We start from the raw sequence: 27312 nt of genomic DNA, 5'->3' as shown, positions 1-27312 counted from the left end.
ACCCTTTATTTTTCTTTTCCTCTTTCTACTTTTGGTTCTTGCCCAGTTTATTTCAGGGCTGACCCACGTACCACCTCTGCACCCCACTCAGTACGGAAATGAAGGAGAGAGGAGGAAGGAGGGGACCAGGGAGAGGGTGGAGACAGGGGTACAGATCCGTGTGGATGTCATCAGACCCAGTGTTTCCCAATGAACCTGGGGCTTTTCCTTATTATACTAATGGAGATTGCTGAGGCTCCCCTCTCAAAGTGCAGGAGCCACAGTGGGGACCAAAATGCCTGACTGCGTATGGTGTGCTTAGCTTTTGGGAAGAGCCTGGTGGGACAGAGCCCATTTCACTTGCTTGCCAGGCTCCAGTCCCAGCTTTGCAGCGATAGAGAGAAGTTAAGGACCCACACGGGGCCACCCCAACCCTCCTGCTTTCCCTTGATGCTGCCCTCCCTCCAAAGCGCCACCTCCTTTGATTGATGAGCTCATTGATGTGGGGAGCTATCACGTTGTCAGCTGCTGGAGAAGCAGAAAGCCATACGTTTCAGTTGGTACTCTGGCTACAGCTCTTTGATTTTTATAGAGCTCTGGAATATATATATTCCTGTTAGAAAGTTTTTGATCCAGCAAAATTTCCAACTACCACCCATCACTGCTTCTTGCCTTGTGCGTGCAGGTCCTTTTATAGAGCTTTACTTCCTGGTAGAAGTTCATCCCATGCCCTGTCCTCCCCATCTCTCCCTTCACCAGCCCAGAACTAATACTTGATGGGGGGTTGGGGGGAGTGAACGTGGGGAGGGACGTTGTTGGTGAGGAGTGGGAGGAAGTATTGGGAGGTGGTTCCTGATAGGGAAGAATTTTAATTTTATGGACCATAAACTCCCAAGTGTTTGGGGATTTGGTTGCATCATATGTAGGCTCTTCTAAGAGTAATGGTATTTCTCTAATTCATTTTTTGTAAATTAGAAAAATACTTGTTTGGTCTAGCTGTTATTTCTTACTTGTGTCTACTCAAGGGTTAATTTGAGGAAGAAATAGTGAAGGTGGGAGGAAAGGTCTTGATTGAGATGCAGATACCCAGTGAACTTTCAAAATAACACTCCTAATTCCCCCAGTTCCCTTTAGACCCTAGTAGCAGAAGGAAAAACAAATCTTTCTGTGTCTTAAGGTTCCTAAGCCCTTAACCAACCTCTTGCTTTAGAGGAGACCCTGAAGAGACTATCTCAAGAGCTCTAAATCGCAATGGAGAAAAGACCGTCCTCTCCTCCATGGGAAGAAAATGCCTCGGCAGAGAATCTTCTAACACTCTTCCCCCAGGCTCCCATCCTCCTTTCCCTCTTCTGGTCCCACAGGCCACACACAAAATGTGCGCCTGTGGGAACCGGCATAAGGATCTGACCACAGTATGTAGGAAGATATTACAAGTGTGAGCTTTCCTTTAGATCTTGTTAAATTCTAACAGTCCATGAGCTCCTAGATTGTGTCTGTACTTATAGAGGTGGAAGAGGAAATTACATAAACCTACCGTGTTTGACTCAATTAGATTATCTGAAGCTTTCAGATGTTTATTTGAGCCTGAAACCTTAAAAATACTCCACTTCCAGTATGATTTTCTGAAAAGCAAAGGTAATGGAAAGTTCTTCTTATTGGGTAACATCACTTAATTCTGAAGCTGTGTTTTAGTTCTGTTCAAATAAGCCTACTCAGCTATGAAGAGGCTTTTCTTCCACTTGAAATCTATACAGTTACGTCCCACTCACATTCTAAAAGCTATTATTGAAGATGAAGAAGACAGTTTTTTCTCATCCCCTTTGTTTTACTGAGTGCTTAAGTTAGATCCAATGCAGGGAAACTGGCATAAAGGGAAGTCTGAGAGACACCGGGTGAAATTGCTGGAGTGAAATTGATTTTTGATAACAGACACTATAGCTTCTTCACTGTGACATTCTGCCCTCTTGTGGACATCAGTGAATGTCTTATCGAGTCTTCCAACTCCATAGGGAAGCGTAAGGGGTTGTCAGACCATCTAGTCCTCTAACATTTTCACCCACTGAAATATAGTCATTACAACAGTATATTCAAATTTGCTTTTAGGTCGGCCATAATTTTAAAATTTCGAGTTTGGCTTTTAGTGTAGTTTCAGTGAATGTGAGAAATGGGATACTTTCCTAGAGTAACTTACTCAAGATCTTTTCTAAAAGCTGGGAAACTCTCCCTGATTGCAACTCGATTGATGTGTTCCCTTTGTCCTTTTCTCTCCCAAGTTTTAGATATAGTGAGGGCTCCTCTTTGGAGGGGTTGATCTAATGCTTGTGAAATTTAGTGAAATTACAGAAGCATGTTATATGCTCCTGCACCCTCAAGTGAACTTTCAGGGTACAAGCAAAAGACAGCAAGGATGTAGCGCGACACAGAGAAAGGCATCGTCCTGATATGGAAGTCCATATGCTGACAGTCATCAGACACTAGTTTGCCAGGGTTTGCAGTTTTCCCCATATTAGTATTCATTTCTCCTGGGGGCCAGGTGTCATGTTAGGTTATAATGAGAGAGAACTTCATTGAAACATCAGGGGCTGGCTTTTCTTTGCCTTTTCCGATCTCCTTTAAAAATGTTTCAGCAGGTTTTATTCTTCTGTTCTGACTAAGATAATCTTTTAAAAAAACCTCTTTGACCCCATTTTTGCAGGAGATCAGATAAATCAGTTGTGATATGGAAAACAAGTCTCTCAACTTCCTGAAATAGATTTAAATGGTAAATTACTTTAATTGCTTAGCCTAGTCTCCTTTCCAAATTGGTCCTCCCATCCTCTCCAATTAATAATTCATGATTCCTTGGGCAGTGGGACTCTTCCCAGTGGAGGGTGAAGAGGCGTGGATCCCAGAAGAGAAAGTGGCAGCCCCTCCTTCCCCCACAGGCACGTCTCTCTCTCTCTCTATTTTTCTATTTAAGTATGTGTCATCCCTTAGAAACACTACTAAGCAGTAGCTGGCTCAAAAGCAAAGCCTTTTTTTAATTCAATCAATAATTCATTCTTTCAGCAAGCTTAATGAATGACGATTAGTGGCCAGGCACCGTGTCCCTGTGCATAGGCTGGAGAGAGACATCAAGCCTTCATAATGGTCAGTGTTGGGGGAGACTTTGAGGAACTGACGAAAGGCAGCCAGCACCTGCCTCAGGGATGAGGGAAGGCTTCCCAGAGGAGATGTTGTCACAACAGAGTCTAGGAACAATCGGACTGGCAGGTGAAGGGGCTGGTGGTAGGGGAAGGTACCTGCAGAAGAAGAAGCACCTGCAAAAATTTAGAGGCAAGAAAGAGGCATTTGAAGAGTATCTCAGTCTGTTTGGGCTGCCATAGCAAAATAGCACAGACTGGGTGGCTCATAAAGAATGGAAGTTTATTTCTCACAGTTCTGGAGGCTGGAAGTCCAAGATAAGCACCAGCAGACTGGGTGACTGGTGAGGGCTCTCTTCCTGGTTCATAGACAGCCGTCTTCTCGCTGCATCCTCCCACGGTGGAAGGGGTGAAGGAGCTAGCTGGGTCTCTTTTCTAAGGGTGCTAATCCTATTCATGAGAGCTCACCTCCCAAACACCCCACCTCCTAATACCATCACACTGGGGATTAGGTTTCAAAATATGAATTTTGGGAGGACGTGAACATCCGGTCTATAGCAGAGTGGTGCATGTAGTTCTGTATGCTGGTGCATGGGGTGCATGGGAGGCAGTGCTGGCAGATGGGCTGGAGAAGGTGAGACCGTGTGGAGAGGGGCTGGTGCACTGTGCTGAGGAGCTGCAGGGGTTAATGATGACCCTGAGAAGCAGTGTGGCATGGTTCGATTTGTATTTTAGCTTCCTTGGGGAAAATGGGTTTCTGAAGGATCTTGAGGGGATGTCAGGAGCCCTGCTAGGAGGCCATTGTCCTCATAGTTGAGTAACGGTGAAGGGCTGAACTACAGTGTTAATGGAGTTGGAGAAAAGGGCACATTCACAGGGTGACTGGCTGGCAGGAGTGAGGGAGAGGGGCAGTGAAGAAAAACTCCTGGGATTCGGGCTTGGATGAGGAGAAGCAGGTTTAAGGGAGCAATGAGGATGAGTCCAGTTTTGGAAATGTTGGTTTGCAGCTCCTGGGGATCCTCCACATGGGATCTGTGGATCTCAGGACAGAGGTCTGGGCTGGATATGGATTTGGGAGTCATCAGTTTGAAATCATGGGTGTGAATTAAATCACCCATAGTGTGGAGTGAGAAGATAGGAGGAATGGAAATCGAAATCTTGGGAACATGTAAGGGGTGGGAGGAAAAGCAGTAGAGGCATAAGCTGAGGGAGAGTTCCAGGAAAGAAGCCAATAGTGTCAGGGGCGGCAGAAAGATGAGGAGAGCTAAGTACAGAAAGACAGTTTATGTGGCCGGTGCAGCAAGGAGGTGACAGGTGACTTGGACAAGAGTGATTTTGGTAGAGTGGTGGGAGCGGAAGCCCCCACTGAGGAATCTTGGTTGTGACAGGAGGTGGATTCTTGGTTGTAAAGATATGGAAGCCTGTATGATGCGATGTCTTCTGCCTGTAGTAATTGGCTTAGGAATTTATGAGCCACTTAGTTTTGGCATTTAAAGGTTATACACATGTCACTGGACTGGACCCTTCAAGCCTGGCCCTCATTTGTTTCTCTTCCCTGACCCTGGTTTATAATATTGGGCACAGGGAGCAGAAAAGAGAAGAGAAATCAACAGCAGGGCAGGAAGGAGGAGAGGGAAGACCAGACAATTTGTGAGGTTACTTCTGGCTGCACAATTCTAGAAGAGCCCGGTGTTCCTTCTTCTATGCCCGAGGCTCGACTTGCTACTGCAGGCACAGAAACTTACGCCGGTGCACTGATGGGGTCTCCTCCCTGCCCAGCTGCATAGTCTAGAACAACTGCCTCTCACACCCCTACCTGCTGCTCCTAAAACTCTCTACCAATTGCTACTTCTTCATCTCCTGCACATGCCCTTATTTCCTGCTCTACAGAGGAAATTGAAGTCACCAGGCTGGATATCTGAACCCCCCTTGCAACAGCCTCCTTCTCTCCATCTCAGGGAGCGGGATGTCCCTACTTCTCTCCTAGATGGCTGTGTTAGCGTGGTCTCCTCACCCTAGAAACTCCCTCAGATGACCTCAGCTCCTCTGACAACTTTAAAACTCTCACCAGCCTGCCCCTGCCCACCAGTTCTCTGTCTTGAGTCTAAATTTATCTCTAGACATCTTCACTCGGTGGTTCCAAGGGACCTGTAAATGTGACAGGTTAACTCATCCTTAATTGTCCAAATCTGTTTCACCTTGTGTAATTCAGTAATGGTTAATGGTGTTATCATCCACTCAAACCATCAGCCTAGGAGAAAATACCTAATTTCTCCTTGTACATAATCCTTTCCACCCGCTGGTCCGTAGACTCTTTTTCTTCTGCCCCAGTGTTTCTCCTGTGCGTTCCCTACACAGCATCTGCTCTGCCATTGCCGTAGTCGGGGCATTGTTTCCTGCCTGGTCTTGCCATAGTTTTGTAACCAGCCTTCCTACCAGCAGTTTCTGCACTTTTCAGACCTTCCTTTACATTGCCCCAAGTCTGATTATGTTTCTAGTCTGCTTAAACCTTCCTGTGGTTAAGCTTTGCTTGGGGAAGAGAGTTCGGCTGCCTTTGCATCAGGCCTGTTCTGATCCATTGTCGCCCACCTGTCCAGCCTCCTCTCTTGCCAGCTTGCTCGCTGTGTCCTTGCCCCACCCACACTGCTGAGGTTCTGGCAGTTCTTCATGCAGCCAGGGCTCTTCGCGCTCATCCTTCTCCCTCTGCTCTGCCTAGTGAGCCACTCATCCTTCAGTTTGCTTATGATAAAAGCTGTGTCGTTTCTCTACAAAGATTTTTTTTCTCTCTTCATATCAACCTGCCAGCTTATAGCCACGCATTTCTCACTTTTGCGCTTTAGATGCTTACTGGATGCTATTATTACTTGGTCCTGCTCAACTCAGGATAATTTGGTTTTATCCTCAGACGTTGACTTCCAAAATAATCAAAGGTTGTGTAACCTTTCTGATGTGAATTTAGATCTACTATAATTAGAATCAAAGTGCTGAATTATACTAATGGGACGTGAAAATTGCTGCCTTAATTACTACAGGTGTAAAAAGAAGAGCAAGTAGCAAAGCATTTAGTTTCCATGTTTATATAGAATCACTAGAATAAATGTGAGATAGTTTATATCAAAAGATTCATTGAATGCTCTGACTGTATGCATTAATTAGTCACCATTGTGATGTACTTTTTCCTATTTTCAGCAAAATTCATCTCTTGACTCCTCGATACTTTATTTTGAGATATTTACAAAAAAGAGGTACACAAAACTTTCTAACAAGATTTGTGGGCATTCTTTTAAAAAGGTAATAAAGAAGAGTTATGGTTGCAGTACAGAGAGTGTGTTGAAACTGGTTGTAGGACTTTTCAGTAAAAATCAGGACTGTTTCAAAAACTTTAGAGAAATCTGTTTCTTTCTTATTTTTGTTTTTTAGAGGGGAGGACCCTAAAGTAACAGAACTACATACAACAATCAAAATTTCAGGGCCTTTTTTTGCCTTTGTTTTTTGTCTTGAGGTGAAAAATACGAGTAGCATTTCATTGTAGCTACAATTTACTATCATTCCTTGTTACTCTTCTGATTTTTACTCTTTTGGTTTTTTTTTTTTTTTTTTTTACTATTCCATCAACCAGAACTAGGATGGAGATGATCACCAGTGCATCTTTTATTGTTCATTATGAGGAAAAACTAAAATATTTCATGCCTGTACTCCCACAGCTACATTGTCCCCAGTCTTTAGTGGGAAGCCCTTTTAATTTGTATCTACTAACATTATTAGCCATAAAAGCATTCTTGCAATTGCGCAGGTTTGGAGAACAAAATTAGTGAAGGCCTGAGTATAGCAGCCAACTCTCTGTGCATATTATATAGGAGCACCCATAAGGTTGTTTGTCACAAGCACTGCCCAGATGGGAAAAATGATTCTGATTCAGCCAAGTTCCTTTGATATTTGTATTCACTTTCAAGTCCTTGAGAACAACTCGAGGTAGACAGTTGATTTCCTAGAGAGTGAATCATTTTCATAATATTTAAAATTGATATAATTCATAATAAACATGTACAGATGTACCTACTCCTTAATCCTTTGTCAAAAAGGCAAAAAACTTTCTGTTTAAAACAAACAAACAAACAAACCGAAAAACCACAAAATGCGTACACAGAGTGTAACAACAGAAACGTGCAGCTTAATTAATTAACACAAAGCACATACCTGTGGACCCATCATTTTGCTCAGGAAAGAGAACGGTGCCAGCTCGCCAGTCACCACCGCCTCCTGCTGTGTGCCCCATAGGTACTATCCTGACTGAAAGATGTTTAAAGTGGGTTCCTGCTTGTTTTCTGCAGGTTGCATTAGAGAAAGCAGAAGCCTGGCATGGGGAGGGGGAGCAGGGAGGGCTCTGAGGGTGGGTTCCAGGAGAGCTTTGGTGGAATTGTGACACATGGCTTCATTATCTGCTTTTTTTACCATTTCCCCTCACAGGCCCTTAAGTGTAGGCATCGACCTGAGCCTGTTGTAGTATCTGCCACGCAGCTTGCTCTGTGTAGAAGCTGCGATTATTCAGGCCCTCTAGAGTGTACTAAATTCTGAACGACTCATTCCAAAGTGACTCTGTGGAGCTGGTTTATGTCTGATGCGCAGCAGTAACTTGTTTCCACGCAATTCCAGGACGTTAGCTTATTGCCAGTGGGTGGACAATCTCAATGAGACCCGGAAGATGCTCTCTCTTAGTGGTGGTGGTCCCTTCAGTAACCTGCTGAGGTGGGTCGTGTGCCACATAACGAAAGGAATTGTGAAACGCGAGATGCACGGCCACGGCATTGGCCGCTTCTCAGAGGAAGAGATTTACATGCTGATGGAGAAGGACATGCGGTCTTTAGCGGGGCTTTTGGGTAATGTACCATGCCTTCTATTCTACATTTTGTATTCTTATTTTTGCATGATTAGTAAAGCACTGCTGGTTTACTAATTTAAAGTTTTATGTTGGTTGGTTTCTTTGCTTCCGCGTGTAGGTTGCAGTCCCACCGCTTAACCAAATCCCATAGTTTTCAGTAGCATGTGTCTTTCTTAATCACAGGTGCGTGACTGTCATTAGTTTGGCAAGGTCCCATGTGAGGAGCATGATTTGGTATCACTACCTGGTTATAAGTGATGCTGGCGTTTCTGAACGTGATGTGAGAAAAGGGTGATTTTTTTTTTTTTTTTTTTAAAAGATGACCGGTAAGGGGATCTTAACCCTTGACTTGGTGTTGTCAGCACCACGCTCAGCAAGTGAGCGAACCGGCCATCCCTATGTGGGATCCGAACCCGGGGCCTTGGTGCTACCAGCACTGCACTCTACCGAGTGAGCCACGGGCCGGCCCAAAAAGGGTGATTTTGAGCAAGGACGCTCTTCTATTTATGAACAGGTCAGGGTTAAAAGGCTGCTTAGGAACACATGTTCAGAGGGTCTGGCTGTGTACCTGCTGACATCGAGCTAAGTCTGCAAGGCGTGCTGACAGCGCTGGTTCCGACCCACTCTGTGTGCGTGTGCAACACTGGCCGTTTTCCCACCCCTTTCGTTTCTGTTTGCAGTCTTGGTCTTCTTCTTACGAGCACATTTAACTCTGATTTTGTATTAATTACACACAATGGGTTTAATTGGGCTTGGGAAACCCCTCAAAGAGAAGCACAGAGTGGTGCATGTCCATGGCTACTGGGGGTGGCTGGGAGTGGGATCACGCAGTCTCGCACCTGGCTGGCTGCAGGTGGCCTGGCTGATGTGGTTCATAACAATGATGATTCATAAACAGATGATTTGAATTCAGGACCTTCTGTGTATGAAATAATGGCTTCTCCTGGGGGACAAGGAAGGTACAGGGAGCCAAGTCCTCTACGTGACTAGGTTGTAAGTGCTAGTCCTTTGGGGACTGCTGAGTTTTGCCTTCAGAAGGTGGGTTTTCACTGGCCCTCCCTCAGTGGCAGTAATTTCCAGATTCACCCTGACCCCCATTCTGGAGCATATTAGGTAGCTCACCTCCTCTAGGAAGTGGGGTTTGGAATTTTTTTTGTTGAAAGCCACCTGGTACTCTAGGCACTAGAGGCTATGCTGGGTATAACATTTCCTTTGCAGAGTGACCCACTTGGACTGGCTTCTTCCTGCTCCACACTCCAGACACCTGTAGACCTGGAGGCCTCCCCTGAACCCCAGCCTGCAGGGGCAAATTCTGGCTCCAGATCCAGCTCTTGGCTAACTTTGTTATGGGGGTTATGTTCTGTGGGAGGTTTGGTGCTTTCTGGACTTCTTCGAAAGCCTGTCTGGTTTGAAGAATTGATGCTGTCTAGACCACTGTGACCAGGTGGACCCGCTTGATGCACATATGAGTGGAATTAGCTTCAAGTTTGCCTCATTCCTTTGGAAACTTAATAGTGGACTCCTGGCTTCCAAAACTAGACTGCAGCTGTGTCATTTCCTCCTTGGCAGTGGCTGTATCTGTCCCTGGCTTGCCCCACTTCCTCGCTAGCTCGTGCTGTTGGAAGCCCCAGTGTAGGAGAAGTTGAGTTCCCAGAGTTATGACAGAGATTATGTCAATCAATGCTGCTCATCTTTAACAGTTTGAGAGTGTTGGTTTCTTAACCAGAGAGGGGTGGTTAATCATCACCTTTGTAGGACGTTTCTGGTTGACAGAACCAGGGAGCAGGTTGAGAACAATAGTAGTAATAAGCGACAATGACTCTCTAGAGTTTCATGACTTAGACAATGCTTTGCCCCCAGTTTTCAGGAGAGGGAGGGGAATGAACTGCTGAGAGCTAGACAGGATACCTGGCAAGTATTCAAAACAGCGTCAAAGTCTAGATGCTTCTTTGTGAGGAGAAGGTAAGTGGGCTCCTTGGAAAGCTGGAGTTAGCTGGAGTTATATTCTGTGTGGAGGCCCCAGGAGCAGTCTAGTTTTGAACTCTGTGATAGGAGAAGCACTTCTTCTGTATTTGGGGAGGGAGAGGCTCTTTGGCTGAGCATCATAGTTTTTCTTACTAAATGAGGCAGAAAGCATTCCCCACATCCTGCCATCCCCATGGATATGGCTTACTTCTAATGCCCAAATGCCTAAGAGACTCAAAATTTAAAATTAATCTTCATTGAAAAAGCTCAAGATTTGGAGAAATTGTCCAGGGATGTATTTGACTCAACAGGGTAAATTAGTTATTGATGTTTCAGTTCAGTTGACTTCAATGATTTGAACACCTGTGTGCCAGGAGTCGGGGAATACAAAGATGAGTTAGAGATGGTCCCCTCTCTCAGGTAGCTGTAGTCCAGTGGGGGTGATGAACCTCTGAACCAGGAGTGGGCAAATTACTGCCAATCCCTGGTGGCCTGTTTTTGTATGGTCTGTGAGCTCGTAGTGGTTTTCATGTTATTAAAATGTAAAGAAAAAAATTCAGCAAAGATGTGCAGATGTGGCCGGGAAAGCCTAAAATATTGACCACCTGCCCTTTCATAGAGGAAGGTGGCTGATCCCTGCTGCAAACAAGTAGCTGCACACAGTAGGGCTGTGGCAGGTTCCATGACAGAGTCTATACTTGGGGCTCTTGGGGACACAGCAGAACCAGGTGTGAGATGGCAGGGAGGACTGGGGAGGGCTATGGAGCAGGTGGCAATTGAGTTGTCCTGATGAAGAAAGTGAGGAAGGACTTTCCAGGCAAATCATGAAAAAAGGAATCACAAGTGAGTGGCATTTGGGAATCATGGTTGCAGTGAAGATTATAAGCTAATTTGGGGCCATATTCTAAAGGGCAATGATTACCATACTAAGAGATGTGGATGTTTCCATACAGAAAGCATGGTGGTGTTGCAGATTTCTGAGCATAAGAGAGTAGTTGTATTTGCGATTTAGAAAAGTGGCTCCTTTGGCATCCTGGGGGATGGGTTGGGCCAGGGGTGGAAGTGGTAAAGAGAGACTGAAGACAGGCAGTGAATATCAATGGATGTAGTTTTTAAAAGTTTGATTTACTTCAAACTAAAATAGAAAATGAAATCCAAACTAAATAAAAAATTAGTTAAGTGAAATTGATTTTTATTTTGGTGAATTAAAAAACCCCCACAGCCAAACCAAGTGGAATTCGAATAGAAAATGTGGTTTTATGATATAAAATACAATAAGGATATTTATTATGAATAGCCGGGAGGAAAGTAGTCATAGTTGTCTTAATTCTAAGAAGGCATTTGATGTTGAAATTCGATGTATCCATTCCTGATAAGAACTCTTACTAAAATAGGACTCAAAGATCAGTTACTTAACATGATGAAAGGGTATTAAGCCAACAGCCAGTGTCATACTTAATGTTGAGTCACCAAGGGCATCACCAATGAAATAAAATACAAGACACAGGGGCCTGCTATCACAATTGTTTAATGTAGTTTTGGGAGGGGCTTGACAGTACAGTTGGACAACATGAAAAAAGATATCTTTATATTGGAAAGGAGGAGACAACATTGTTATGTAAAGAAATCAAGAGATTATGTAGCTGAAATAATGGAGAATCAACTGAAGTTATTACAGTTAATGGAGAGTTTGGTAAGCTTCCAAAAGGTACAGAGTTAACATGTAAACGTCTGTACTTTCTTGAGTATCCCAAATAATCAGTTAGAAAATATAATTTTAAAAGTACCATTCATGATAGCAATAAAAATTAAAAATATTAGAAGTATGATTTGTAAAAAATATTCAGGACCAACATAAATAAAATTAAACAATCCTAATAAGAGATAGAAAGTTTTTTTAGAAAATGGAGAGGTATATCTCCTTTCATTCATTAATTTGAGAGTGACGACTCTAGATCCAGAGTGAAACCCCAGCTCTAATACGGTGGGCAAGTTTCTTATCTGCTCTGGGCCTCAGTTTCCTTGTGTGAAATGGGAAAATAATGGTGAGAAGAAAAGTAACACATGTGAAGTGCTCAGAATAGTGCTTGGCATGTAGTAAGCAATCAGTGACAAGCAAATGTGTAATGCAGCTGTGCCCGGTGTCGGGAAGGGGAGGTTCATGGCGCTGTGAGGGCTGATGATGGGAGGGTCTGACAGTAGTCAGTGCTAGTCCCTGTTTACTCCACGTGTTCTTATGTCCTCCTTGGGGAAGGTTTGTGTGTTCGAAGCAGAGATACCCCGTGTAGTAAATACCTGATTTTCACCACATGCCAGAAGTACATCTTTGTCTATTTCCATACCCCTCCCCAAAGAGGTGGGAGTCAATAAAGAGCATGGGAGACATAAAAATTAGGAACAAGAAGGTTAGGTTTTTGGGAGGCAGGAAGCCCAGTGGCCAGCATGCTGGTGTGGAGTCCTGGAGTTGGATTCTGTGGGTTTATATTCTGGGCTTCACCACTTCCCAGCTCTGTGATTTCACAAAAATAACTTGAGTTATTTCATCTGCCAAAGGAGGTCAGAACAGTACCTACACCATAAAGTATGAGGACTAAATGAAATACTTTATGTTAAGTACTTTATAAGAAGAGTTAAATAAAAGCTACAGATTTTGTATGTAGCTTTTACATACCACTTCATTAGGAACAGTGTTTCCTGGGAAAAATGTTTTTGTAACAAAACCCTTTTTTTTCTGATTTTTACATTTATTAGCTCATGGTAGAAATTTGGGAAGGTTCAGGAAAGCACAAAGAAGGAAAATAGGTCACTACAATCTTATAACCTTTTGCTAATCACAGTTACCATTTTGGTGTATATCTTTCCAATATTTTTATCATAATATTGAATCATGTATATATATATATATATATATATATGTATTTGTACACACCACACACACATACACACATGTATTCCATTTCTTCTATTTTCTTCTATTATTATATATTCTATATCATGTGATTCTATGTGCCTGGTATCTCACTTGGTGCCAGGAAAGCTGATATAAGATTCATCAGACAAAACCCCACTTTGCCTTCTGCCTTTTTATGTTTCTGTTCTGTTCTTAATCCTGAGTCTACAGGTATGATCTTGAAGTGGACAGAAAATAAGACAGAATGAAAATAAGAATTGTACAGTTATGTCCAGTGTTGGTCCAGAGTTGGCCACTAGATATGAGATTAAAGTAAGAATAGAAATTGAAATTCAGTGCAAAGTGAGAGTAACACCACCCACTTGACGGATAAGGAAACAAGCGTGGAAAGGTTGAGTGACTTGCCAACAGTCACACAACTAGTAAGATGTGGAGACAGGACTCAAATCCTCAGTCTGTCGGACTCAAGACCCCTGCTATATATATTTTTTAAATTATTTGTTTATTATTAGCATATTCATTATTACAAATGGTGATTTTTCTTTATGTCCTTTACCTAATCTACCACTCCCCAAAACCCCCTCCCTCCCCCCCCTGCTATTTTCTGACCTGATACCACCCTGAAGTTCCTTATGAATTGTGCTTTAAAGTGGAGAAGTTGTTGTTAGGTCAGGATGACTTCCTTAGAACATTTTCTTAAGTTGCCAGAACTTTTAACTGGCAAGTTAAAATGTGGTCTCCAAAGTAATTTTTGTATATGTTTTATTAGGTTGCTCCTAGAAGTTGAGTACAGAATTAAACATGAAGTATTATCACTGATTTAGGCTTCCTGAGCTTTAAGAGTTGAAGCTGTACCTTCCTTAGGCAGCTTGTGTCCAGCCTCTAGGCTGAAGTGCCTACATACTCGAAGAGAAATGATCTCTTTTTAGGGGCTGCTCCTGAAAAAGCCAGGGATCAATGGAATTTGTAAATGGAAAGGAGAAAAACAAGCTGATTTCTAGTAAACTTCACTTGACTAATGGAATGCAGTGTTTTTCTTTTTTTGGCCAGTTTGAAATGTTTTGCTGAGTCAGAAAATAGCTTGGAGAGTCTTTATTTTTCAGAGTCCTTGTTGAGATCGGATTGGCACATTTGTAAGAACAAATCTGTTGGTTATTTTAATAAATATCAATGTGATCTTGACTATTTAATAGAGTAAAGGGTTGCAAAATTGTACTTCCTTTTAGAGGCAGTAAAAACGAATCATTTGCTACGTGTGTTCGTGTCATCTTCCTGAGCGTGTGTAATTAAAGTGTGGTATAGTTTTTCAGAATGATTCTATTTTGCTGTTGAATAAAAAAATCAAACAATTTTGTTTTTCAAATATATAGATATTTGGGTAATCACTTAGTTCAGAGTTAAGGAATCTATAGAAGATTAAAATATTCTCGAAGAACAACATGGTTAAGCTTTTATGATTAGTAATAGAAAATCTCTAGCCCACTCTTAACCAGAAGTGCCTTTGGGGTTCCATACCTCCAGATCGGGACGCCTCACTGTGAAGGGAGGTGTTGGTACTGTTCAGGAAGCAGGTGGACTTTGGCAGAGTCAGGGGAACTCAAAGAGAGATGTGTGTTGGGGAAAAGGCAAAGAGAATAAAGGTGCAATTATGCCTTGAAGTCTAGGTCTGGAATCTTAGAAAAGCAGGCTGCCATGTTGCAGACTGCTTACCCCTCTGGCATGCCAGTAGAAGAGAGGCAGGAGGGTTGCTTCCTGAGGAGTGTGCCTTAGGTGCTTGACAAACCTTTTGTATGGTTTTATGCTCCTGTCTGTGGTTCTCAAACTTCTCCCATTCACAATGTAAGATTGCATTTGGATGCTTTTGGAAAGCAGCTTTCATAAAGTTGACCAGAGCTAGTAGTTATTAAGGAACATTGATGTGGCAACCCCTTGTGTGTGGAGGGGTAGGTGGTGGGCCTGAGTTTCTTCTCTTGGTCTCTATTGACCAAGGCTCAGCATGGAGTAGCAGGCTGCAGGATAGGGGGTGTTGGGGACAATCTGACAGAAGCTCTGCATTTATCTGATCATGGTGAGGCAACACAAACTACCAAAATCTAATGTTTCTTTGTTTTTATCTTATTTCTTCCATTGAGGCATTTTATTTGTATGTATGTATTACATTCCTAGAAAAAGAATCCCAAGATTTTCCCTCCTGTGCATTTTTGTCTTGCTTTTTCGTGGTCCATGATGCCAGCTGAGGTTGTCAGTACAATGAAACTGATCAGATGGGAGCAGATTATTCTGCCGTTTTTCTAGATCTTTGAGTTGTACGTCAAATCTGGGGCTGTTTACTTTGCACTTGTTTAACCTGCCTGTGAGGTTCACTACAATTTTCCCAGCTCCGTGATCATCAATAATTTCAAATTCGCCGTGTAACCACGCTTCATCATGACAGTTGGAAACCAGACGATGACTTTGGAGCACGGCCCAATAAGAACCTGGCATTTGCCTCTTTTCAGCATTGTTGATGCTCTTGAGGGCATCAGCCAGGACATTCATGTGCACTATTATGGGTGCACAGAAAGATGGCGGGAAAAACACACATTTCTTTGCTTTTAATTGTACTTTGATAGACCCTGGGTGGTGACACAGAGTATACTTGTAATAATTAGAATTCAGACAGAAGAGTAATTCCTTTGACTTAGGACTGTATAGTCAAACAAACATGCATTGAACAGTCCCCGGGCTCTTTGCGGGGGGCTTAAGAGTTGGTGGTGAACAAGTGGGGCACAGCTCTGAGCTACCAGAGCTGCACCCGAGGGAGATATTGCTGGTAAACCTTTATAAATCACAGCACTTGTGAGGAGTGCCACAATGGAGAAGCGCAAGGTGAAATGAAGGCATTTGTGCAGGGGACATGAACATGGTCGGGGGCCCCAGGTGGCTTCCTTGAGGAGGTGACATTTGAGCTGGGCTCTGAAAGACAAGCCAGAGTTGGGCGGGCGTGTGTGTGAGGAACAGGGTGGGACAGCGAGTAGAACAGCACGGACTAGAGAAGGAACGTCGTATGTAAAGGCTCTAAGATGAAGAGCAGCGGGGAGCATTCAAGGAATGACAGGGTGGCCAGTGTGTCTGGAAATTGTGTGAGAGCAGAACCGTGGCACAAGGTAGAGGTAGGCAGGGGCTAAGATCGCACAGGCCTTATATGTCACATGAATAATGTTGGGCTTTTTTTCTAAGAGCAATGGAAACCATCAGAGGTTTCAGGTAGCTAGGTGGCATGACCCGATTTACATTTAATGTGCCTGAGGGGCTAAGAGTGGAGTTAAAGGCCCAGGGAAGAGGCTGTCAAGGCTGTTGCTGTCCAGGAAAGTAAGATGGCATTTGGACTCCAGCCGTGGTGGTAGAGTTGGGTAAAAAGTTATGGATTAGAGCTGTATATTAAAGACAGAATTGACAAATTTAGTGATTTGGTGTGTGTCACAGGGAGGGCAGAAGTAAGCAATGACCAGCTTCTGGACGTGAAAACTTAGTGGATGAAGTGGCCACTCACGGAGCTGGGGAGCACTGGAGAAGAGGGGAGATCATGGATTTCAGGTGTGGATATGCTGGGTTTGGGATTCCTACGAGACAGACCCGTGAGTAGAGATGCCGAATATGTTAAAGTCAGCCTTTATCAGTGGAGAAAAGACCAATTAATTTAGTAAATCACACCGGGATGGCTTGCTAACCATCTGGAACACAATAAGTACAATGCTGACTTCATGTCATACACCTGAATAAATTCCAAATGGATTAAGCCTTTAAATGTAAAAAATAAAACCATAAAGTTGTCAGAATAAAATATGGGAGATTTATAGAATCTTGAGCTTGGGAAAGTTTTTCTAAATGTGGCACCATAGGGAGAAACTATGAAAGAAAAGTTGAATTGCTTGATTACATAAGAAAAAGAAAACAAACTTCCTGTATGTCAAAAATCACCGTAAGTACAGTTAAAAATCAAATGGTAAGTTGGAAAAATGTTTGCAACATGTGACAAAGAATTAATATTACTTAATATATGAAAAGCTCTACAAATCAATATGAAAAGTAATTCCTGAAGGGGAAAATTGGGCAAAAGACATAAAAAGGTAATTTACAAGAACAATATAAATGATGAAAAAATGTTTAACCTCTAGTAATCAGAGAAATGCAAGTTAAAAACTGGGGCACCACTATGTCAATCAAGTTGACAATTTTATTTAATTTTTTGTAATAATACAGAGTATTGGCAGATGCACTCTGCTGGTAGGAGTAAAAATTAGCAGATACTTTTTGAAGTTGAGTTTCACAGTTTCAGAAGTCATATGATTTTGCATATTTATTAAATAATTCAAAATTCTTAGGCTTTTTTCCTAAGAAAATATTACAAAGATTTATCTTGGAAGGTTATATTAAAACATTGAAATCTACTGATACTGAAATCTACTGAAAGTTACTAATAGTAGGGTTTTTTTTTTTTTTTGCCTGAGTCTCTGATTTTTGTTTGAGATAATAACTGGAAACTGGAGTTACCTTAGGCGTTTGCTGCTCTGTTTTTCCTTCCCCACCCCTCTCTTCCCCTTTCCTCCTCTCTCCTCCCCGCCTTGTTTGTCACCTTTCCTTTCTTTCACCTGGGTAGGTCTGAAGGGTTAACCATGAAAGAACACATATATGTAGGTGTATCCTTAAATGCCCACTTGTAGGTCATTTGCAAGTAATCTGCATTTCCCTCTAAAGTGAGTGATGCCATTTCATCAGTCCACTTTGGCCTCAGAGGTACCTGAAGACATGACCACTGCTGCGGAGGATGCTCTGAAGGGCTGAGCAGTGTGCAGTGGTGTTAGGGCATCTGTTACATTGTGTTTCACAGAAGGCTTCCCCTACCAAAGAAAAAAAGTTTGAAAACCCATGGAGTATGTGGATTTGTGGCCGGTTGGCAACTGTATCCTCATAGTGTCATTTAATGGATTAATATCACCTGAAGAGGGCTCTTTGGGGACTCTGCTCTTGACTTTATCATGTTCAGTACTTTTCTCAGTGACCTGTTGACAACTTGAAGGCATGCTTAATGGCCTTCGAATGACACTAAGTGGAAGGATAGCTAAGAAAATTGGATGGGAGAATCAAGAACCAAAGCTTTCAACCTTAACAACAGGAAACCTAACAGGGATAAATGTCAAATTCTGTACTTAGGTCCAAAAACCAAATTGTACAAAGGCAGGATGGGGAGAGACATGTGAAAAAAGGCTTACGGATTCTAGTTTATTTTAGTCTTGATGATATGTCAACAATGTGATGGACTGCCAAAGAAGCCATTAAAAACCTAGCCTGTATTAACAGAGCATAGTGTCACCGCTTAACAGTGCTTTCCTCAAGGAACTCGGACCTTTCTCCTGGAATGTGCCAGGCAAACCTGTTCCACGCTCCCAGTTACTGGTGCTTGCTTTCTCAGGGCACTCCCCACACCTTCTTATAATGGTTTGGTTTGACTGTCTCCTCAGCTGGACTCTGCTCAGGCCTGGGGGATTTGTCCTCTCTCTCCAGGGCCTGAACAAGTGCCTGGCACACACTAGGCATCCAGCAAATGTTTGTTGAACAAGGGGGGTGGGGGGGGTGTTCAGTTCTGGGATCCATCTTTTAAAAGAAAAATGGCCAGACTAGGGTGTATCCAGAGGAGGGTAGTTGGGAAGGCGATTAGTGACAAAAAAATTTTATGTGAGAAAATTGAGGATACTGGGCTGACAGGGTCTGGAAAAATGAAGATATAAGGGGCACACACTAGCTTTTTTCAAATATTTAAAAGTGCATCATGACTTTGGTTTGGCTGCAGATGACAGGCATAATAGGGGACAGAAGAAGGGGACAGAGAGGGATGTGGGGTGTGCTTGGGGAATGACGACAGTTCACAACTCGGAGGAAGGCAGAACTTTAAGACAGAGCTGTCCACAATTGGGAAGGCTTGTCTCGTGATGTGGCCTGAGCTACTGCTCTCAAGGTGAGATTGACTGACCACTGTCAAGACAGCTGAGTAGGGTCTTTTTACAGGTGGTGAGATGTTCAGAGGTGGCCTCTGGGGGTCTTTCCAGTTCTGATGGTTTCATGATTTTTATATTCGTTCTCTAGAGAAAAGAGCAGAGTCATTTTTCCAAGTTGTAAAACAAGGCAGAGGCCAAAGTGGAGACCAGTTGACTTACATCCTGAGTGTTCTCTTGGACTGTGGTTTCTGCTTAGGCTGCCACTCATGCCTTCTGAAGGATCGGCGCTGTAAATGATCTGTCTTTACTTGACACCCCTTGTTATTAAATCTATGCTTTGAACAATGACTCTTGTACTTCTTTTAAAGTGTTTGTGTGATATATATACACAATGGAATACTACTCTGCCATAAAAAAGAATGAGATTCTACCATTCGCAGAAACATGGATAATTTTAGGGAAAATTATAAGTGAAATAAGCCAGGCACAGAAAGAGAAATACCACATGTCCTCCTTCGTAAGTGGGAGCTAAAAAATTAAACAAATAGAAAAAGAAAGAAAGATACAACAATCACAATAATTCATTGAACTTTCAAAAGGAGAGAACAGAACTGAGGCCACCAGAGGTGGCAAAAGGGGAGTGGGAGGAGGCGTTAGTGAGTAATTAGTAAATGGCCACAAAAAATGATTACATCGTGTAATGATAAATATAGTAACTATCCTGATTTGAGCATCACATATTATGCACAGGCATTGATATTCAACACTGTACCCCACAGATATGTACAATCAATTATGTTTCAATAAAAAAAAGAAAAAGAAAAAAAGTTTTTTCTTGCAGACTTGACTCTGACAGTAGCAAAATTGTTTTTGTTTTTAAGAGAGCTTGGGAATAGTCTGTTTTAATATTGGTTCTTCCTACCGTTTAGTTAGATCATGTGACAGTGCCTCATAGCGATGCGCAGGTTGGCTGTGCATTAGCCCTTCAGGCCTTGGCAGCCACACACTGCAGCTTCTGGTGAACATGATGGGGGAAGACTTCAGAGCTGGGCAGTGGAAAGGATGACAGACAATAGGCTATATCTATGTATATTTTAGCACATTTAGCATATGCTGAGTAACTGAACAGATCAGAGAAGGAGAATGAAGACATAAAAGTAATTACACCTGTCAGTCTAACTAGAAAGATAAAATCCACAGATAAAAGAAAATAATAGACACTAAAAGAAATGTTCTGGAACCTCAGAGCAGTGTCCTAATGCAGGTTCTAAGTGCTGTCCAAGCTCCAGGGGCCTGTCCTGAACAGTGGCTCCTACCCCTGACTGCTCATTAGAATCACCCGGTGCAGGGAGTGCTTTTAACACAGCAGCTCAGGCCCCACGCTTGGTGTTAGTTTACTCAGTCTCCTGGAGTGGGGCCTGGGCCAAGGTGTGAAGAGGGGAGGGGCCACATGAGGGTACTGTGGCTTGTTTAGGCAGGTAGTACACAAAGGGAGAAAATTGTAGTCTTTTATAAGGGAGGTGATAAAATTCAGAACAAACTTGGCTCACTTCATAGTCTTGTTGAGAAAGTTATCCTGGTTGGGTCTTGCTTCATGGTACTTAGCCCAGCCCTTCCTTCTTTCCATGTCAAGAACCTGTTGTATAGACTGCAGATTTGTTGTGTGGGTAAATTTTAGATACTATTTGTAATAGCACCTTGAAGATGTTCTAGTCTTTCCAGACCCCTGAGAGCTAGTTACCATACAGATGCAAAAGCCAGACGAGGTTCCGAGAGGCTAGGGAATGGGTCTGTGGCCATTCAGCTAACGGCAGTGCTTTTCCTCTGCTCCAGTCCGACTGTCTGCATTGGTGGTTTGTTAAAATAACATGCAAGATAAGTAATAATTTGATCTGGAAACCATAAATTCTGTTTTACCTGTATTTATTGGGTTCTGGTATTGGGTTCTGGTGAGAACCCAAGCTTTTTACAATTTCATACTAGAGTTGGTGTTCGCCGATTGAAGTGGAAGTGATTTACTCTGAAAGGTCTTTACGTATTATTCAATAACTCTAAATTGCTCGCTGCTTTCTAATGGAGAGAGCCATATACTCAGAGAGCATTTACTCAGAGAGCATTAACTACTTTTTTTCACTGATCCCCTCCATTCCAGACTTCCAGAGGGAGGGGGAAGGAATAGCTAGCCTGGGCCTGGCATCTTTAAACCGCTAGGGGCCCTGGGTGCTGGCCCCCAACATTTGCATTCTTATGGGGACAGGCATTTGCAGCCCTGAGCTGTGTGGTTCATTTCTTTTCCATTTTCCATTGTTGCCGGCTCAATTGGTAAAATTATGTTGATTATTCATGAAAACAAGAAAAATTACTTTTAGCAGAATAAGATTAAATGCTAATAAATACTGAGCTTCTAGAAATCTTCCTGGCTTATTTAGTAACACAAATTGGTTGGTATAATTCTGACAGACTCACTCTGGTCTCTACTTTATCCTGGGTTATTCTAGCTTTTTCTTCCTCTGAGAAAAGTGACTTTGACTTTGTGTTTAAATTTCAGGTTTCAAATAACTGAAGGATTACAGTAAAAGAAAGTAGTAAAAATCATCTAACAAGGTAGCACCATGTAGACAATAGGCTTTTAAGAGTTTTTATCAGTACACATCCTCTTGATATGTGTTAGAGATGAATATAAGATGAGCAGGCTCAGGGCTCCCCCAACCTCACCCCCAAGTTGCCAGATAGGGAAGAACTCCCCACTTGTGTTCTGTTGGGCTATTTGCCTGGATAAAATTTGGGGAGCAATTATAGGTAAGTGATGACCTGGTATGTCCTAACACATTAAATCAGTTGTTGGGTCCTAGGTCAACTCATTTTTTGTTTAATTAATATGAAAAATAAGGGCCGGCCTGTGGCTTACTCGGTAGAGTGTGGTGCTGATAACACCAAGGCCACGGGTTCGGATCCCACATAGGGATGGCCGGTTTGCTCACTGGCTGAGCGTGGTGCTGACAACACCAAGTCGAGGGTTAAGATCCCCTTACCGGTCATCTTTTTTACAAAAAAAAAAAAACCCACCACCCCCACCACAAAAAAAAAAAAACCCACCACCCCCACCACAAAAAAAAAAAAACCCACCACCCCCACCACAAAAAAAAAAAAACCCACCACCCCCACCACAAAAAAAAAAAAACCAAAATTTAAAAAAAAAAAAAAAAAAAAAAAAAGAAAAAGAAGCCAACATTTAAAAAAACTGAAAGAATTTAGGTATCTCCCATTATTCTATCACCTAACTCAGTAACTTTTTCCTATTTCCCTATACCTTCCACATGGATATTTTTATAAAGTTTCATTTTTGAGGTACACATCTTTGTATCCTGTTCATTTTGTAAAGTGAACCTTGAACATTTTTCTGTGTCGACTTTCTCCTTTAATAGCTGCACAATATTTCATTGTGTTGGGAAGTATTATTATTTTAAAGCTAGTCCAATTTTTGTGTCATAGATAATTCTTAAATATCTTCATGTATTACTTCTGAGGAATTATTTGAGATAAGCTCATAGGAGTGAAATTACCGGGTGAAAGATTGTGGACATGGTTAGGTCTGTTCCTAGGCATGGCCACGGTACTTTCCAAGAGAGATGTACAGATTTACGAAGTGGCCAGTAAAAGGCTGAGGTACCAACTTCACTGAAGGCTTACCAGTATCAGGTTTTATCTCTAAAAAATAGCATACTGCTTTATTTGTTGTAAACTTGCCCTATTTTCTTTAATCGCTTGTAAGAATAAACATTTTACTTTTGAATTTTCCCAATTTATCTTTCTTCTGTGATTTGTCCCAATCCTTTGTTCATTTTTCTATTAAGTCTTGAGTTTTAAAAAATGTAATTGATCTATTTATATTTCACAGCTTTGTGATGTTTGAGGCCAATATTTCCTCAGACTCACATGGGATCTTAAAGATTTATGTGGACGTACGCTCTGACTTACAGCATTCTCTTCACATCAGTCTCGACCCCATGTCCTTATCTGCAGTGCTTGTGTGGACCTTCTGTCCAACACGTCGTCCCAGCGCTGAGCCCCAGCCCTGCAGTGACCTCGCTCCTTCCCCCATGGGCCAGCTCCAGACTCAGAGGACACCTGGGGCTGACCCCGGCCTTGCCCTCACAGCCTGCTGGTGCGCTCCTGCTTAGCCCATCCCATCCCACCCTTGATCACTGACGTTCTCCAGACCCCTCTCCTCCCCTCTCCCTCCCTGCACCAGTTTATCAGCCCTTTCCTGTATTTATTTCTGCTCAGGCAGCCGCTTTCTCCCCAGCGTCCCCCTCACCTTCCTCACCCAGCTGCACCGTCAGCTCAGCCAGTCCCGCCCCTCCCTCCTCAGGTGTGGAGCACAGGTTCTCTTTCCTTCTCTTCAGCACTTTCCTCTTTACAGGCTCCTACTTACCGTATGTCTCTTCTGTCTTTAAAAATAGCACCCCAATTCTGTCCTCTCTGGTCTTCCCTTCACAGAGAGGCTTGTTTGAAGGGCAGCAACAGTCCTACTCCTCTCTTGCCTCCCATCTACTCCTTGGGCCCCTGCATCCTGACTCCTGGCTCCCCACACCCCAAAATTGCTCCTGAAAGGGTGAATAACCCCCTACCACCTAAAAGCCTTGTCTTTTATTTCAGCCTTTTGGAAGTAGGAAACTTCTGCTTGAGGGAAGGCGTTGAGGAGCCTCTCTTCCCGCTGTGATGCGGTTGGAAACGAGACTGCCTGGGTGTATGAGAGTACAAAGGACTGAGGCCTCCTCTTCCCCTGGATGCTTCATCACCTATCTTCAGCTTTACAGATTCCCAGGTGCCCCTGAGGAGGCATTATTGTCTTGCTGTTTCAGGTGATCTGGGTCGTTGGGTATCACGTCTAGTAACACATGCAGGCCCTTACTCTATGCCAGCACTGTTCCAAGTGCTTTTCAGGTATTAACTCACCACTCACAGTGATCCTATCCATGAGGAAATTCAGGCACAAAGAAGTACCTTACTTAGGGATACCCAGCTGGTAAATGCTAGAGCTTGGATTTGAACTTAAGTAGGGTAGGAAAAGCCGGAAGTCATCACTGAACACTTTTTAGCCTCTATCTTACGTGTGGGCTCTCTCTGCCTCTTCTTCCCTGCTTCTCCGTCTCAGGGTCGTTGAATATTGGTGGTTCCCAGATTCCATCCCCCACTCTACTCATCTCACATTGCACACTGCCACATATAGCTGACCCTTGAACACCATGGGTTTGAACTGGGCAGGTCCACTTATATGCAGATTTTTTTTTTCAACCCACTGTGGATCCAAAATACAGTTATTTGCACGATATGGAACCTGCTTATATGGAAGGCCAACTTGATATCTGTGGCTTCTGCAGAGCCAGCTAGGGGACTTGAGTATCCTTGAATTTTGGTATATGGGGGTGTCCTGGAACCAGTTCCCCTTAGATGCCGAGGGACAGCTGTATCTTCCATCCTAATCTCTCTCCTGAATCCCAGCTGTTGTTTAGACCTTCACTTAGATGTTCCGTAGCCACCTCAAATTCAAGCACATCCGAAATCAGAACTCATCACTGTCCCACCAAACCAGAATTCCCCCTCCCGTCCACCCTGGTGACCACCCAGTGAATGCCACTGTCATACATCCAGTTGCTGAAGCTGAATGCCAAGCAGTCTCTCTAGATTGCTCCTTCTGCATTATCTCCCACCTGGCTTTCAAAGCCTTACACTGCCTGGGGCCCTGCCTTTTTTTCAGTCTCATTTTTTAACCCCAAGCTCTTGCCTGCTATATCCCAACCACACTGGTCTTCTCTTCACAAACACACAAACCATATGCCAACCTTTGGGCATCTGTCTTAGCTGCTTCCCCTGCCTGGAATTCTCTTCCTCCAGATCTTTGTATGTCAAGATCCTTCTTGACATTGTGTAAACATCACCTCCACAGAGAGGCCTTCCCTGATGGCCTAGTCTAACATAGCTGTCACTTCACCTTACTTGAATTCTCTGCATAGCACTTATTACTAGCTAATGTTTTCTTATTGGCTGATTTGTTTACCATCTTGCCACGTGATAGGAACTCTATGACAGCAGTGACCTTGTCTGTTCTGTTCATTGCTGCATCCCAAGCACCCAGAGCTGTCTTGTATATAATAAAAATAATATTGCTAAGAGCTGACATTGATGGAGCATCTACAATGTGCTTAAGCGAATAGTAATGTGATACTGTCTGAAGGTGGACCAAAAGCAAATTGTCCTCCTAACTGGAAAGATATCCTGAGGCCAAACAACAAAACAGGCTATTCTATGTGATAAAGCAAAGAATTTTATTACAGGATAACTTACTTACAGAGTAACAGGTTGGGCATATGATGACCCAAAGGCATATGCCAGGCCTCTCTCTGCACTATTTCAAGGCTGAGCTTAGGTTTTGTAGGCAGTTCATAAACAAGCTTAATGTAACTAGCTTCAAATGTTGATGCAGGTGGCTACACCAGGTTATCACCACACTGGCACTTAACCATTCTTTTTTTTGTTTTTAAACAGTCAGCAGGTTATTCCTATCTATTGTTCTGACTACCTTTCCCCTAGTTACTGTAAAATTTTATGGGCAAGCTCTCACAAAGACATAACAAGTGGTAAGGGCCTAAGATGGAGTCAGTTATGCTCATAGTCCCACAAATATATAATACATACCCTCATAGTAATATACATAATGCATATTATACATTTTATAAGTATAATATATTACACATATGACATATGTATGGTATATAATGTGAAAGACTCACTATATATAATATATATACATCCCCGAGGTGGTAAAATAACAATACCTAGTCTCATATGGGTTTGGTGAGAATATATGAAGTAGAAATTGTTCTTATTAATTCTCACTAAATGAATCTGAGGGTAGGTATTATTATGATTATTGTTATCTTTAACATTATCATTCCTGGTTTGTGAATGAGGAAACTTGAGGTGCATAGTGGTTAATTACTTACCAAAGATCACATGACTGGTAAGAGGTGGGGTCAGGCCTGGATCCCGGAGTCTGGCTGTGGAGCCAGATGCTCAGTAAGTGGTTGCTTACTGGATGGATAGATACGATTCATCACTGGGGTGCTCACTAAATACCTTAAACTCCTTTCTGCCCCACAACCATAGTAGAGGCACTTAGCTGGTGTCCCAACCTCCAGTTTTGGTTTTCAGTTCTACTAGTGTGGTTAATCTAAAATATAAATCAGAACTGTAGGATCTCAATTCCTCTTAGGCTAAAATCCAAGCTCCTTTTCTTCCCAACCTGAATTCTGCTCACATCTCCACCCTCATTTCTTACTTCTTCCCCATGCGCGTCTTTATTCTTACATCGATGACCCATGTTCCCTGAAGTACACTGTGCTGTTTTGCAGCTTCATGCCTTTGCATAGGCTGTTTCCCCCGCCTTGCTTAACTTGACAGATTCTCAAGACTTATTTTCACTTTCCTAGAAACTTTCCTAAAGTTCACCCTTGCCTTGTGGGGCTGCTTACATTGGGTGCTTCTGTTCTTGCTGTGTCGTCGAGGACCGTCATGGAAGTGCTATGTTATGCTTGCCTGGGTTTCTGTGCTCTCCCTCCTTCACTGTCCCCAGCCTTGCCTGTGGATATTATTATCATCTTGAAGGGATTGGCTGTCTGGCTTTCCTCTAACCCTGGTGCCTAACAAAAGGCCTAGTAATTAGTAAATAGTAAAAAATAGCTGAATGAACACTAACTTCCAAAAGGAATTTGAGGCAATCCACAATGTTAGGATACATGTAAAACAGAGCAATATAAGATATTCAACATTAATATAAGACTTTCAGAAACCAGTCAGGAAAAACAAAAACAAAAACAACATGTTCTTGAAATAAGCTTGTTTCTGGAATTGTGTACAATTTAACATTGAACTTTTTGTCAACTAAGATAAAAAAGGAAATATGTGGGGCATGTTTGTGTTTATTTTGTTAGAAAAGAAAACACAGGTTTTTCAACTGGGACAGGTTTTTTCTTGGTCCTGAATTCTTGGACAATGGACAGTGTTTTTGAATATAAACATTTGTAAAATCTTCTTAATAAAAGCTCAGGGTTGAATGGTGAATTGCAGCTCCAAAGGCATTTCTTTGGAGAGCTACTTTAATATGGTTCCTATGTCTTTTTTTTTTTCTGATCAAATTAGTATACAGGTAAAGCATAGAGAGCCTAGAGGTTTTTTTTTTTTTTTTGTCTTTTTTGTCTTTTTCCGTGTCCGGCAACGGATCGCAACCCTCAGTGTTGCCCCCGTACCGGACCGGCAATGGGATCGCAACCCTTGGCGTTGCTCCCGCGCCTCGCTCAGCCAGTGAGCGGGAACCAGTCTGTATGTGGGATCCGAACCCTCGGGCGGGAGCGCTGCCGTGCTTCCCAAGCGGCGCACTATCCAGTGTGCCACCGGGCCGGCCCGAGCCTAGAGGTTTTT

At 42.8% G+C, this 27312-nt stretch overlaps 1 protein-coding gene across 1 annotated transcript in view; it reads left to right on the top strand.

The window, feature by feature from the left end:
* Positions 1-27312, top strand: part of FAXC (failed axon connections homolog (Drosophila)) — a 70996-nt gene that overhangs the window by 16027 nt on the left and 27657 nt on the right. Inside the window, exon 4 of the mRNA XM_008574515.1 lies at positions 7755-7978. Within this exon, the coding sequence (XP_008572737.1) occupies positions 7755-7978 (224 nt within the window). The remainder of the gene's footprint in view (positions 1-7754; positions 7979-27312) is intronic.

This window comes from Galeopterus variegatus, unplaced genomic scaffold, assembly GCF_000696425.1.
Source record: "Galeopterus variegatus unplaced genomic scaffold, G_variegatus-3.0.2 Scaffold1057, whole genome shotgun sequence".
Classification (NCBI taxonomy): Eukaryota; Metazoa; Chordata; class Mammalia; order Dermoptera; family Cynocephalidae; genus Galeopterus; species Galeopterus variegatus.
This window is presented reverse-complemented; position numbering and strand designations above follow the sequence as displayed.